This window comes from Anneissia japonica, unplaced genomic scaffold (genome assembly GCF_011630105.1).
Source record: "Anneissia japonica isolate Jap-2015-1 unplaced genomic scaffold, ASM1163010v1 scaffold737_len1565949_cov176, whole genome shotgun sequence".
In the NCBI taxonomy this organism is placed as follows: domain Eukaryota; kingdom Metazoa; phylum Echinodermata; class Crinoidea; order Comatulida; family Comatulidae; genus Anneissia; species Anneissia japonica.
The window spans coordinates 576096-591022 of record NW_022741618.1 but is presented as its reverse complement, the minus strand read 5'-3'; the positions used below and the strand labels follow the sequence as shown (position 1 = coordinate 591022).

Below are 14927 nucleotides of genomic sequence, written 5' to 3'. Positions count from 1 at the left end.
ACGACGGTCGTCGGCCGACGTGATTCTATGGAGAACGCAACACCACGATGTGCACGCAGACTGCCACCAACAATCAGCACAGCGTCGTGTCATCCACAATGAGTGCCCGAATTGAGGATTTGAGCGTGCCTCATTAATGCTCGGATATGTGTAAACAAATAGGCGTATCAATTTTAAAACATTTGCGGTGTGCTTAAATTGTACGTTTAAGTAGCATTTCAATATACTGTATTGTTGTTATGGTTGTGCATACAATCTAGCTGTGGGGATGCAAATGGTTGTGTGCTACATCCTAGCAAATCATGAATGAGCACCTCGGGATCATTACATTTTCATATTGATTTGGTTGTATCAGTATTCAAATTGATGCTTTTGTCACTACCACCCAGGAAAATAATGATTATGTATAAATACAAGCCACACAACATTTTTCATTTTCAACTGGAAATAGAATAATTATGGGCTTGTAATTAATAATATCATAATATTTGTGAGAGAAACACTCCAAGCATGCTATAAGATAATAATGTTTACATAATACACATTCTGTCTACAACAACTCATATATTTAAAGTAAATCATTAATCAAATGCATTGTAATATTAACCATAAGCAAGAAATATAACCAAACATATTCCAAATTAAATTTTGACTCTATTACTACAACTACTACTACTATTACTACTTTCCTTTACAAATGTTCCCTTTACAAATCTTGATTATTGCTTTTCATACGGTTAATTTTACTTTTCTCTAGGTTAAGCACACATAAGCATTTGGTTTATTTTACTTTACAACTCATAAATTGATCCTGAACCGATTCTATAAATTTTTTTTTTTTTTTTTTTCGATTCTATAAATTTTTTTTTTTTTTTTTTTTTGTAGAGGTAATAGTGTCGAAGGCAGTCTGTTTTTTCATTGATGCTTCCAGGCCAGAAGGCTGTGAATAGCACATACCTCTGTCACATTGCTAAAGGTGCATCATGTTTAGGGTACCTGGGGTTAGCAACCCAACCCTATGCAGCTGTGGCTCAGCAGACCCTCCCATCAGGGGATCCACTGGGTTTTCTGACCCTTGCCAGATATTCAACATTCTTGGATGTGTTGGTCCACATCTGTAGTTCCTTTTTATCTACTATAGTTTTTTTGTTTTTTTAACGGGTTATTAATTTTTTTTTTTTTTACTAATATTGTTTTTACGTTGCATAATTAACAACTTTTTGAAATTTGGTTTAATGCTTGCATCCCTAAATTCAAATTCTGCAAACAGTACTTTTATTCATAAGAGAAAAGGGAGTCCCTAGCTTCATATTAAAACTTAGAAACTTTATACTATAGTAGACAAATACTATGCATCATTATATATTTTGGAGGAATCAGTAATTCTTCCATGGTACTCCCAGATTTGGTAAATCAAACTTAAGTTAAACTTGACTTTATTAGCATTTTTTTAAATGAAATTTATTCAGGGTTGAAAAGTTTGACAATAGTTGGTACATATTCTATGTGCTATAACTAGTTTAGTTTAGTTCAACTTGAAGTAATTTACATCAACATTTTTGATACGATGTAGCTATTTGCATTACATATTGTACACAGCTGACATCCATGTCCCATCCCTCCCCTACTACTCCCCTCCCCTCTCCATCCCCATTTTCATTTCTCAAAAATAGTTTTATACAGTATATGGTGACAGGTCCCCCTGATTAGTACAGGCATGATATTCCACTCCAAACAAATCTGAGAATTAGTCTAGCTCAAGAGCACAGACCAAAGGAACAGAACCACTGAATATTTGAGGTTTATTCGGCTATGGTGTCCTATGGCTTGTCATAAAAATGGTACTGTATATCAGAATACCATGCCTATCTTTAATAAGGCACCACATGGCAATGTGGAAGACTACAAGAAAACCACAAAACACAAAACATGAATCTAGAAAATAGTTTCATGTAGGCACACAAACATACACAAAATATTATTTAGATGTAAAAAAAAATATTATACAAATATTTTTAGAAAATGTTATCACTTGGAAAAAAAATGTTCAATGTCCAATAGTATGTTAGTATTTGACAAAAAAAATGAACCAAAATATGCAAGTGAAAAAATAATATAGGTAATGTCAGCAACATTAAACATGAAATATTGATAACAGAGGGCACACTAATTGCCTACAATAAAAAAAAAACCATTCTGTCCTTAATTTTTATGACCAGTTGGACAATAAATATAGAAATTGTTTAGCAAACACATTTGGCTTAAATAGCTCTAGAAATACTTTGTGACGCAAGTATGGCATTTAACTGATGAACTGATGTGTAACATACAAACATAAAAAACAATACCAAAAACATGGATAAATAAAATTAGAAAAAAGGGAAATGGATACAGAAACAAAACAGACAAATAGGTATAAATACAACCAGGACAGAAATGATATAGGAATGCTTTCATAACAATTTTAAAAAATCCAATAGAACATTAATACTTGAACGATGTGTGTGGATTCAATCTCTACAAATAATAAGATAAATGTTTTATGTTTGTGAAATTCAGTAGTAGTAGTAGTAGTAGTAGTAGTGCAGGACTTATATGTAGATATAAGATATAATTCAAACACACACATTTGGGTTTGTGTAAGAAGGTAGATTATCAATTTATTCTGTCTTCATTTATGATTAAGAGACATATTAAATCATTATCATCACATGTGCAACTCAAATTAATTTAACAAAACTGAAAATCAATTCCACAACATGTGAGATACATTAATGAGCATTAGGGTAAAGTGAACAAAAGGATTATGGGTAGGTAAATGAAGGATATGAGGAACCAGAGGAATTAAGAAAATGATAGAAGGATAATGGAAAAAGGAGATTAGAATGATTTATGGATATGGAAGTAGTAAATTTATGGGACTAGAAGGATTATAGAAAATGACATAGAATAATTAGGGAAACAGAAATTTTAAGTTAAGGAGAGGAGAAAAGGAATACAGTAATAAGAAAGAGGAATAAAATGAGGAGTAGGGTTTCATAGTGGAGAAGGATGGGGTAAAGTGGAGAACTTAATACGGAGAAAGGATTAGGAACATGGTCTGGAACAGATTGACGATAACTTAAAAAGTGAGATTAGGATCAACAGAATGGCAGTGGCTATTGTTAAACTAGTTTTAAATGAATTCGTAATTATCATTGGATCTTATTGCCCTAATTTAATCCATACATACAATAACATCCAATCAGAATTAGGAATTTAAAACTGGTGTAACTATAGCCACTGCCTTACAGAAAAGGGGATCAGGAAATCAGGGGTAAAGATGAGTTGGATTAGTTAATTCAAGAGAGAAATTAATTTAATGTAATTTGGATATAATTAAATTATGTTTCTAATTCAGATGTGTATTAATATATTAAAATAATTTAACATCTTTGTAATTAATGGTTAAATGTGAGAAAAACAAGAGAGTGAAAAGTAAAGATTACAATGAAAGAACATGACATTGAGAGTAGAAAAAATGGAATTCTTCACAAGTGAAAGTCACATTAACAGAGTTATAATGATATACAAAACTAATGGAATACATTTTGGAATAATTTCAACTTAAATTCAGCAAACTGGAATATAAACACAAAACATGTAAATGCACCAATCATTTTTAGAAGACAACCTTATAAGCCTTGAAAAGAGACAGGGTATACAGAGAGCATTGAGGGTGCCTTGGTGAGATAATCATCTCTGTCAACATGAGAAAATGTAATAATAATGGTAATGATGATAATTGAAGATAATACAAAATGAAAGAGAAATATGGTATGAATTTGAAAATTAATTTCCCACTGACACAACAGTTAACAACAAGTATGGGCTTAAAGTCCAATCAGATTATGAACTTTTTTCAAGTCAAAGAAAAGAAAATATTTTCTTAGCCAATTAACAAAGGAATAAAAGCAAATACTAAACAATATTATTCTTGGTAGACCATGGTTGAGGCTGCAAATTTTAGGATGGCACTTCCAGACATCCGTAAATGCCAATCTTAACACTTTAGTTTTACATACTCTACATGAAATTGTAGTACCGTATTTACTTGAATGAACTCCTGGGCGTTTATTGTTGAGAAGGATTTTGGAGGGGATGTATATTCGAGGGAGGCGTTCATTTTTTTTGGTGTAAAATGGATATGTATACTCAAATAAATGGCCATTAATTTCAATGTAAATGTGGAACTACAACACATACATTGTAATTACCATCAAAATGTGAGGGTAACTTAGTTGATTTCAACCAGGTAAGAAAAAAAGTAATTCTACTGGAGCAGAACATTAATAGAATGTGTTGAGAATGAAGCACTTTTTAAATTTGTTCAGTCACTTAGGGAGGGGCATTTATTCGAAAAGAAAAATAAACACCTTGGTTTTATTTTAAATGAATGGTGTTTAGTCCAGAAATTCTGATTATTTGAGACCAGAGGTAATTTGCTTATCTAAATAATGTGATTTTGATTGCCAATCCTTAATATTGTGATCTAAAAGTACAATTTGGGCCATTTTAAGATAAAACTCTTTCTGGGAAACCTACCAGGGATTTTTAATTACGAGACCCACCTGGAAATTCCCGAAGCCACCACAATTTTGGACCCTCAATGCTCAACATTCAGGCTGATGTGGAAGACAAAAACAACTATGAATCAAATGCCCTTGACTCTATTTCAATGAACTACAACAAATTGAAGATGGATGAAATAACATATATGAACAAAAACTGAGACAATAAACTGTAACATTAGCTGAGGGCAGTGTTAGCTATGTGGCCTGTTTTAACTGCTTATTTTAAATCAAACTTTAATTAAAATTTAGAAAATAATCCAGAAATGAAATCCACTTTGTCATTTAAATACAGTACTTTTATGCTAACAAAAGCTAAAATAAATCTTCATCAAAAACATTTTGAAAAATATCACAGACTTAAATTCATTACAAACAAAAAATAAAAGTTAAACACAACTTTAATGCAAAATGACATTAAGAAGAAGTTTGAAAAAAAAGTAGTGATGTTTTGAAGAGGATCTGAATTGCCTTCGTATCTTGTTAATTCCATGCTACTGGAGGGTTGAACTCCTTGTGTTGTACTTCAGACTACCCGTCCTTCTGAAGCTACCTCGGCTCTGTAAATGAAGAAAGTTAGATAGGTGCGTGAGGAAACGTTAGTAGGTCAACGAGACGTGCAAATTTTTAATCTCTTAAGCAACATCAACTATTTTTTAAAAGAAAATTTACTATTTTCTGATTTAAATATAAATTGGAAAAATATATCAACAAGTTATTGCTCAATTTGGAGGATTACAAAAAATATATTGAGATGTTCATCAATAAATCTGTTAGCACTAATTAACAGACTATAGAGGTAGACCCAGGAGAATATCCCCTCCCACTCCATTTCCCCCCTTCATTCAGACTGTCAAAACTGACAATTCAACACTAAAACTAAATATAAAACTGTGGCCCATCCTTTGTTTTCAGTTTATTTCAGTCTTAAACTGAACACCATAAAGGTTTGTAACACTTTTAAGAAAGGCTCTGGAGGAAATACGTTTTCCTAAGACACAAAAGCATACTTGACTAATAACTTGGAAACCATTAATGAGATATAAATTTTTGAACATTTAAAAACTGAGGGGAAAAAGGGGCATACAGTAACCCTCCTTTTTTCCTCAGTTTTTAAATATTAAAAAATCTGTATCTTATTAACCGTTCCTGAGTTTTTCGTCAAATACCGGTATGGTTTTTGTGTCTTTGAAAAACCAGTTGCACAACGTATCAATTTTTTTTTCCTACGGAGCCTGACTATAAAATATTTAGCAAAGGTCCTGTGCACACCTTATGTAATAATTAGGTTTTTTTTGTGTGAATTAGGAATATAAAGCAACAATCGTATATTTATCAAAGATTTGTGAGGAGGTCACAAACTGCAGAAGTACAGAGCTATTAAGCAAACTAGGCAAATATTCTTCATTTTTAATTGTTGACTGATTCTGGGCTTAAAATTTACCAACTGTAAACATACGCTATAGTGTTTTTCCCAGCAATAAACAGGTATTTTGAAAAATTTTCACAATTTATGTTTTCGTAGGATGATTAAAAACTAAATCCACTAAATTCATCATCGATAACTGAGCTATATACTTTTTTTGAATTGAAATATTCAACAAACACAGAAATTCTAGTTTAGAAATGTTTTTATAAGTGTAGGAGACAACTTGTTTTTAAGATTCTTCAATTATTTAAGTTGAAAATCCGCATTCTTATTAAACCAGAATACGTTTTATAAAGAAAATACTTACATTCAAATTAATCAAATTAGGAAATATTCCAATTTTTTTTAAAATTTATATATCTAAATGTAGTTGTTACAAGCATTGAATCAATCAGTCAACATGGTATTCATTAAAAATGATTACAAAAAGATTGCAGCAGAGTTGATGTTGCTTAAGAAATGTAAATAGATAGATAATAATATAAAAGAGAAAAAAATATTCCAAAGTGAATGAAAAGATCTTTAAGTATATTTTGAAATTAAATCAAATAAATAATAATTAAGTTATTTCATAAGCTTCAGTAATAGAAAACCAAAAATGAGTGTTGTTATAATAATGCTAAGTGAAGTGTAGGTAGCAAGCATAAGTTGTCTGTAACCAGTAAAAAAAATTGAAATATGAAATGCCACATGCCTATAGAACTACATAATCAGATTTTGCCCACCCCCTCAAAGAATTTGCCAACTCTAAAATATGTCCTACTTTTTGACTTTTCCTAGACAAATTTCCCCCTATTTTCAATAACGTCACATTTTAATACAGTAAAATTTGTCAATTCTGCATTAAAATATCTGTGCAATTTGCTAGATTAAATTTGTTATATATACCTTGATATCCTATTTTGTTTAGTAACCTAACGAGCACTAACTATACATACCGGTATTAATTTCCATTAATTAGACATTCAAGGTTAATTACTCATTAAGAAATATACTGTATGAATCAATGATGAGATCACTCTTAAGTCATCAGAAACTCACTGGACAACAAGACTGAAATCATCAGACACTTCTAACTTATTGTTCAGTCACAAAAGAAAGTTAATATCGGCATGTTACTAATTTTACATTTTACTGGTCCTCCCACAAAGAAAAACATCATTTAAAGAAAGTATTGTAAAAGATCATAAAAGTACACAAGGTTTAAAGTTAAGTATGTTGTGATAAAATTATTGACAAAAAAATAAAACAATATTATCAATAACTACAATGGAAAAATACAACAAAAAAAATACTATAATAGCAATGAGTAAAAAAATTCAATAATAATAATAATAATAATAAACATAGATAATGATTCATGGGTTGTGCATAAATTTCATTGGCTTGTGCATAAATTTCATTGGCTTGTGTAATTTCAAGCTATGTCATCTACATTGACTAATACCTCTACCAATGCATTAATGAAAATAACAAAAACTAATAATACTACATACTATATAGTAGTTATGCATTATTTAAAAGCATTGCTCATAAAGTGAGATTGATACAAAAAGAAGTTAAAAAAGATAATGAATCAGATGAAGAAAATTTACGAAGAAAGAAACTAATCACATACTCAACTGGTTTTACAACTCTAGATTGATTTAGAAATGAATGCAATTAGAAGAAAGATGGAAATGAAATAAGAATAAGGTTTTGTTAGTACAGTAATATAATTTGCACTAAACCCAACAAATAATTGTACTACTTTACATTGCATCATATCTACGGCATAATGCCCCTCATATTGATTATCTGGACAGAGTCTAGTACAAAAGTGCCATTTCTGGACTTACAATACATTTTAAAAATAATGCTGAACATACATGGCTAGTTAGAATAGCACCTCCTGGGTGAGATAAGCTTCCGTTGTTATATACTTTTTAATTACATAAATAAATAGTGTAACCAATTATCTTTATTTTGCATTGCATAATGTTTTCTTGATATTCCAAGCAACTACTTTCAGTTAAAACTACAGTTACTGTAAATCGTTATACTAGTTGATTTAATACTGAGACAAATATTAAGGTTAATAAAATGTTTTAATGTTTTTATAAAAATAGGTTTATATATGCTATCTCTATACAGTGGAAAATTAAAAGGGCAGAATTTATTTATTGCATTTAATTAAATAACATGAAAGTAACTTGGTATGGAGATACACCTCCACTGGTGTTAATTAAAAATTAATTTTAATAATTATTATACTAAATACCTTTTCTGATAGTAAACCTTTCACCAGGAACAGTTAGTAAATGCATTGTTTTATTAGTAAGTGATGATCAATTCTATAATTATTATATAGACTTATAAAAACTTGGTTATATCTTGTTTGTTTTATAAATATTTTTTTCTCCAGCCTGTTAGTGGAGGTTCTTATTGCCATTGGTTGTGGATTGATTAAAATAAAATAAAATCATATAAAATGGCAGAATTCATTATTGTAATTTCAGCAAATATTTATAAATTCAATTAAAATCCTTCACTATGAGTGGTTTGATGTACAGTACTATGTTTATAATTAATTTCCGTAATGGAAAATCATGTTTTTCTTAATATATCTTTACAAGAAAAAAACTATAATAAAACTCTATATTTTAATCTCCTAGGATTAATTCTTTCAACAGAATGCTAGAAAATGCCAGTTTTTCTAAAGCATTTCACAGATTTTTTAAGTTAATATGAAGAAAAAATATTAGGAATCAAAAAAGGAAAAACAATTTTACTATAATCAAGATAAGTATGAAAATGCCCATTTTTATAGCACAAGTAAAATTGGCACAGTACCAATCAATTGTACTGTCTATTTTTCTCTCTTTAATAATAATAATAATAATACCGTAATAATACATCACAATGATAATTAAGGATATACAGTACTATCTGTATTGAGCAATTATATAATTGAAGAATAGTAGTCAATATTTAAATTGCTTTACTTGTATATTTAGGTTATTAGCCTTTAATTGAAATAAGAAAGATAATATTATTTTCCTCTCAAAATAATATTCCTATATTCTTTTGTTTTTTATTAATTGAATGGATATCATATTTTAGGATTTTCTTAACAAAATAGTTTGTAGGAAAAGTTATACCTTATTTAAGCCTTTTATTTGAGCAATGTAAGGTTAAATTTGTTTATCGTTTTTCAGATTTCCTGTAGGCAGAATTTGAGGCTTGCCATCCAAAAACCAGCATCACTGACCAAAAAAAATTGAAAACTGACTTTTTAAATATTCTTATAAGCTTTGAAATGATGAGTCATTTACTGGAATTGACTACTATTGCCAAAGTTATGAGTAAAAGTATTACAGCTTCTCTGTACTAAAGTATACGCTGCTGCCACATTCTTATGCTAGTTACTCAGTTTAACATTTAGTGACAGTACGCTGGTTTTGGGATGGCATGCCTCGAATATTTAAATATATTTCCAAGTGAATTCACTTCATATTACTTGACAGAATTTCAGATTTTTGCCCATCTAGGCTAAGAGATCTTTTCATTTTTGTAGGAGACTTAAACCTGCGAAAGAAACGTTTAAGCCTTTTGTGTCGCCCTACCTCTGAGTTTCTAGAGGATGTTGAGCCACTTGGTCGTTTGGAAAGAGCCTCCGTCGAAGCGTGGTAGCTCCGCTGTTTCAACTTCGGTGATTGCCCAACATGACGCCTTGAAATATTCTCCATGGATGAATACATACTACTACTTCTAGGCCTGGACCTGTTATGTGACAATCTATACCTAACTTCATCTACACTCTCACTGTCGTTCTCTTCCTCGCTGCCAAATTGGTTATACCTAGGATCATTAACGTAAGTGGGGTAGTAAGCAACGTCCGTTCTTTGCGTCACAAAATGCATGTTAGGTAGCTGTGCTGTTTGTCTGGTTTCATACGGAGATTGGTACGGAGACTGTCGCACATGGGGATTTCCTGATGGAGGTAGGCCGACTACAGGTAGGTTTTCTGTGCTTACGTTCAAGGTTTTGCTACTTCCGTAGCGTGTTGAGTAGCGTGGAAGTGGTTGTGGCGGCTCCGGAGCAAAGTCAGGAGGAAAGTCTGGTTCAAAGTCGATGTCCGAGTCTGATCCAAATTGTTGGCAATCTTCATCCTGAGTTTCTAATTCCTGCTGGTGGAACCGTTCCTCTGCAATTTTATTGTCCAAGGGTTCGCCACTATCCTTCACAACACCCTCATCAATTTCTTCTGTAAAAGATAAAGGTATGAATATATAAATAAATAAAATAAAATAAACAACAAATAAATAAAACAAAGCAGCAAAATATATCAAAATAAACAACAAATAAAATGCATACACATATGAATAGGTAACTAAATAAAAACATTTCAAAAATGTTTGCATAGGAATTTTCATCAGAAAGAGAAAAACAGCATTCCTAGTAACAAATACAAAAATACGCACTATAAAAACATAATAAAACAAATATAATTAATAATATATAATAATTAATTAATATATAAATATAATTAATATATACAGTAGTACAGCAATAAACACAGGTAACTGTTTTTTAATAAAGACAAAATATGCCTAATAAAATGATAAATTTCATTCATATTTTAATTTTAATTATATTTTTGTGCATCGTTAGAAGGAAGACTTAATTTTCAAACATTGTACATTACTGTATTTGAGTTTGACTAAATGAATTTGAATTAAATTGTCTATTCACAAAACTGAGTATGACAAAACACAGCAAAAAGTGGGAGGCCAGTAATAGAGAAATATCATTTTTAAGTTCATGAGAGCTTTGTTTCACCTTCTGTTTCTTCCTGAATTGTTCTGTCAATGATCACTTCCTTCTTATGTTCATCTGATTGGTATCGGCGGATTTGGTCAATTAAAGTGGCTTGACCCTGTCAAAAAAAAAACCAAAAGTAGCTTAATGTTTGTAAACATTATGAAATATAAGGAAGTATGTAATGTTGATGATAAAATATATAGAAGTTATTGACCCCCATCTGTAGAGCATAATAATAATAATAATAATAATAATAATAATAATAATAATAATAATAATAATAACTATATTTAAATAAGGAAACACTTCATTGGTGTTTTTGAACAAGGCCGTAAAAGACAATTCAAATCAACAAAACATAATTTAAATTTATATGGTAAAAATAGACAAATTACATTTACAAAAGAAAACCATACTGAATGAAACTTAACAATAACTAATCTAAATGATCTTAAATACACTTACATCATTAACTGAATATATGGCACAATTCATACCCCCCCAGAAAAGTTTTGCACCGCATGTGCCCCTTCCCACTGAATACAGTTAAACTTGCCTAAGTCGACTGTGCCTAAGTCGAATAATTTCTAAGTCAATCTTAATTTACATGCCAAATTGTTGTGTTTTCCATTAATTAACAATCTGTAAGTCAACTTTTATCAAAGTCAAACAATATTTCAATGGCATTTTGGATTCTACCGCGGCAACTCTACTTACAAGAAAAATAATAGTTTACAGTATAGCACAATGAGTAATACAAAAAAATCTCTTTAGATTACAATTTGTTATATTTGTGTTTATCATGGTAATTATTTATTAGTGTTCAGTAATTTCTGAATAGTAAAATCCAATTGCATCTAAAGATAAAATTATCTAAAATTTCATCCTTAAAAAAATAAACAAGTAAAATAAAATAAAATAAATAAAAATAATAAATAAAATAGTTTCTGAATAGCCTGTATTTTAAGCAGATTTGAAATTCCTATGTGAATGATACAAGCGTAACCTCAGGGAAAAGGCACTATTTAAATTAAATGACCCTTATTATTATTATTATTATTATTATTATTACTATCCTTAATTGTAATGAAATTGAGCCTCCTTCGAAATGGGATAGTAAAAATGCCATGTTATAGTGATGTTGATTATGTGTTCAAATGGATATTGCTTCAAATCCAATGCATTCCAGTGGCACTGCAAAAAGTATTCAAAAAATGCAATCTTCAGGATAATGATGCTACCCTTGAATGCAACAGTAGTCCATGCCAAATATAGCAATCAAGATACGACCAGGGTAGCAGCTTCGTAATAGGCCTATACAGTAATAAGAAGCCTATTTTGATTTATACCCTACAGTAGTTCTGTGGGTATCTGCCTACCTCTGTATCCCTCCAAATAATTTACTACCGATTCAATGTACCAGCATTTCCACAAGGAAAAGGCCAGAATATGATTTGTATGAGTAGCATTAACACCATAAAAAGATTGTTATAGATTCAAACATATAAAGTAACCTAAGCAGCTGCAGATTTAGGCCCAATGGTCTATTAAACTGTTGGCCAGCAAGACAGCTAAATATCGTTGTGGGGATGATTGGGACAAGGGGAAGTGAGGGTTACATATTTGAGAAGTCAGCTGCATTTTCTATCAAACTTTGTCAAACATGATCCTGAAAATCCTAGCTTACATGAACCAGAGATTTTTCATGACATGTAAGACGTGACTTTTTTTATACCTTGGATTGCTAACTCACTGTCCAGCAAATAACAATTTTGAATAAAATATAATTTATTTTTGTCCTATTAGTGCACACACCTGCATAAAAAAAATTGAAATTTCAAATATATAGTACCCCCTGATTTCTCTTTTCATTTTGCCTACTGCTGGCCTAAAATCGAATAAGAGATATTTTTTCTTCACTAATAAAGCAACTATCAATCTGATTACATCATACTGTTACTTTGTTTGGGATGGAAAGCATAGGCCTATTCGTGGACCCTGCAGATTTATGTCCAATGGTCTATTCAACTGTAGGCCCGCAAAACAGCTAAATATTGTTCTGGGATGATTGGTAGGTACAAGGGGAAGTCAGGGTTAAATATATTTGAGAGGTCAGCTGTATTTTCTATCAAACTAGTTTTGAGAAAAAAAAAGACAGCAATAGGACCTTGAACAAACAGCAATAGGATCTCAAACAAGGGCTCTACAGTCCCCTTTATTACTACTGTAGTATTTTACAACACTTGTAATAGTAATGGTAATCGATATAGCACCTTTTCCAGAGTATACAAAGCGCTATGTACTAACTGTAACTTGTTTCATTGACTTTCTTGTCCCCTGGGTCTCTTCTTCATGTCTGAGCTACCAGGTAAACTGGTACCAGGTACTCTCGTCTGTCCACAACAGGGGATGTACAGATACGGATACAAATCTTTTATTGTCATAAAAATACAAGGTTCAATTATGAAATTTTCCTTCCTTATTTCAAATCTACTCCAGTATGTATGGACGAGTTTGTACTCCGGGGTGACCCCCTACTCTTCTCGAAAGATATGCTGGGTTCTTTAAAGTGCACATGAGCATTTGTGTACACTGGGCCTATGGTTTATAGTCCTTATCCGAGAAGACCTGTTCCCCCACCAGAACCATAGGCGAGCATGTGCCGATATTATGGCTGTATGTTGCGGCGCCACTGCACTAACCGCTCATCCATCCAACATATATGCCACATTGTGATACTAAAAAACAGGAGAACTGGCCTGTGTGGTGGGTTCGGGAGGAGTGTATCCCCCATTACACAGGGATCGCTACTTAATGTATCATAAGGGTCATTTTTCTTATGTTTATGTAGTCTTTACTGACCAGACACCTTGCAATCATAATCCAGTGTATACAAGGCAAGCATGACTTTGCAGCGCTCACATCCACCTCACACCACTCATAGACAGGCTATGCTGTTGCAGAACAAAAAAAAAATATTGAAAGATAACCTAAATATTGAGGTTTTTCGTAGTATTTTATTGCAATAAAAGACAATACTGTACAAGTAATATACTATATTAGTACACCTATGCAACTTTCTTTGTAAAACGTAAGACAAAAAATTGGCCAGGAGTCGGTCACCAAAATGCGAGTCACCTGGCTAAAAAACAGGAGTGTTGGCATGTATGCTTGTATTTTGAACTTTTTTTCTGCCTCCTTCGGCGACCTTTCAAAAGTTCAGGTATAAAATGTCTCGTCTGGGAATGGGAAGGTGAAAGGAATAAAATATTTAGGAAGTCACCTGTATATTCTGTCAAACTAGTTTTAAAAATTATTTTGTCAAGTATGTTCTTGAAAATCCTCATTCTAAACCAGAGAAATTTTTTTTTATGACATGACATTTATCTGACTTCTCAGCAAAGATCATAATATGAAACTATAGCCTATTCATTTAATGATCAATGTTATTAACCTGAATTTAAATATTTTTTAGCATGTAACAGCAAAGCTAATACATCTTGCATGCATTACTGGTAAAAACTGCCTTCCATGTTTTAGCAACATTGGATATATTTAGGTTTAACAATAAAATGTTTATAGTTGGTGCTCATATTAAGTAACAATAGCCCACTTAAGAGTATATTGTCATAACATGATTGTAACTCTGGCCAGATAAGAATCATACATATAGTTTTATGACCCACTTAAAAATAAATTTGAATTACTAAATAACCTACAGTAGGTGCCAATATAAAGAGATGAAAATAGGAACAATAATAATTTAGTAGTACTGTCTGTATATACTGTTTCCTTTAGAATGGGATACAAAGGAATGGCAACGCTATTACCCCTGGTCATTGGATCATATTGGCCTAGTCATTGGATCATGAAGTCCAAACTTCTCCACTCCCTCATTTTTTATTTTTTATTTTATTTTTATTTTATTCAATTTCCAGGTAACATACAAAAATACAAACAAACAGTGGAGCACCCCGTGGATTGCCGAAAGTACATAAGTACTATCAGGCGGCTCTCCAATGCAACACCATTACACAAACATTAAAATTTAAAAATTAAAGCTGCCTAATAAATAATCGAAGAGC

The 14927-nt window shown here is 31.4% G+C and overlaps 1 protein-coding gene across 1 annotated transcript in view; it reads right to left on the bottom strand.

Moving 5' to 3' along the window:
• Positions 1 to 860: 860 nt before the first annotated feature.
• Positions 861 to 14927, bottom strand: part of LOC117118808 (uncharacterized protein T19C3.4-like) — a 42649-nt gene continuing 28582 nt past the window's right edge. The window contains exons 6-8 of the mRNA XM_033263515.1: positions 10861 to 10957; positions 9645 to 10285; positions 861 to 5170 (exon numbers count right to left, since the gene is read on the bottom strand). Coding sequence (XP_033119406.1) covers positions 5105 to 5170; positions 9645 to 10285; positions 10861 to 10957 — 804 coding nt within the window. The 3' untranslated portion in view covers positions 861 to 5104. The remainder of the gene's footprint in view (positions 5171 to 9644; positions 10286 to 10860; positions 10958 to 14927) is intronic.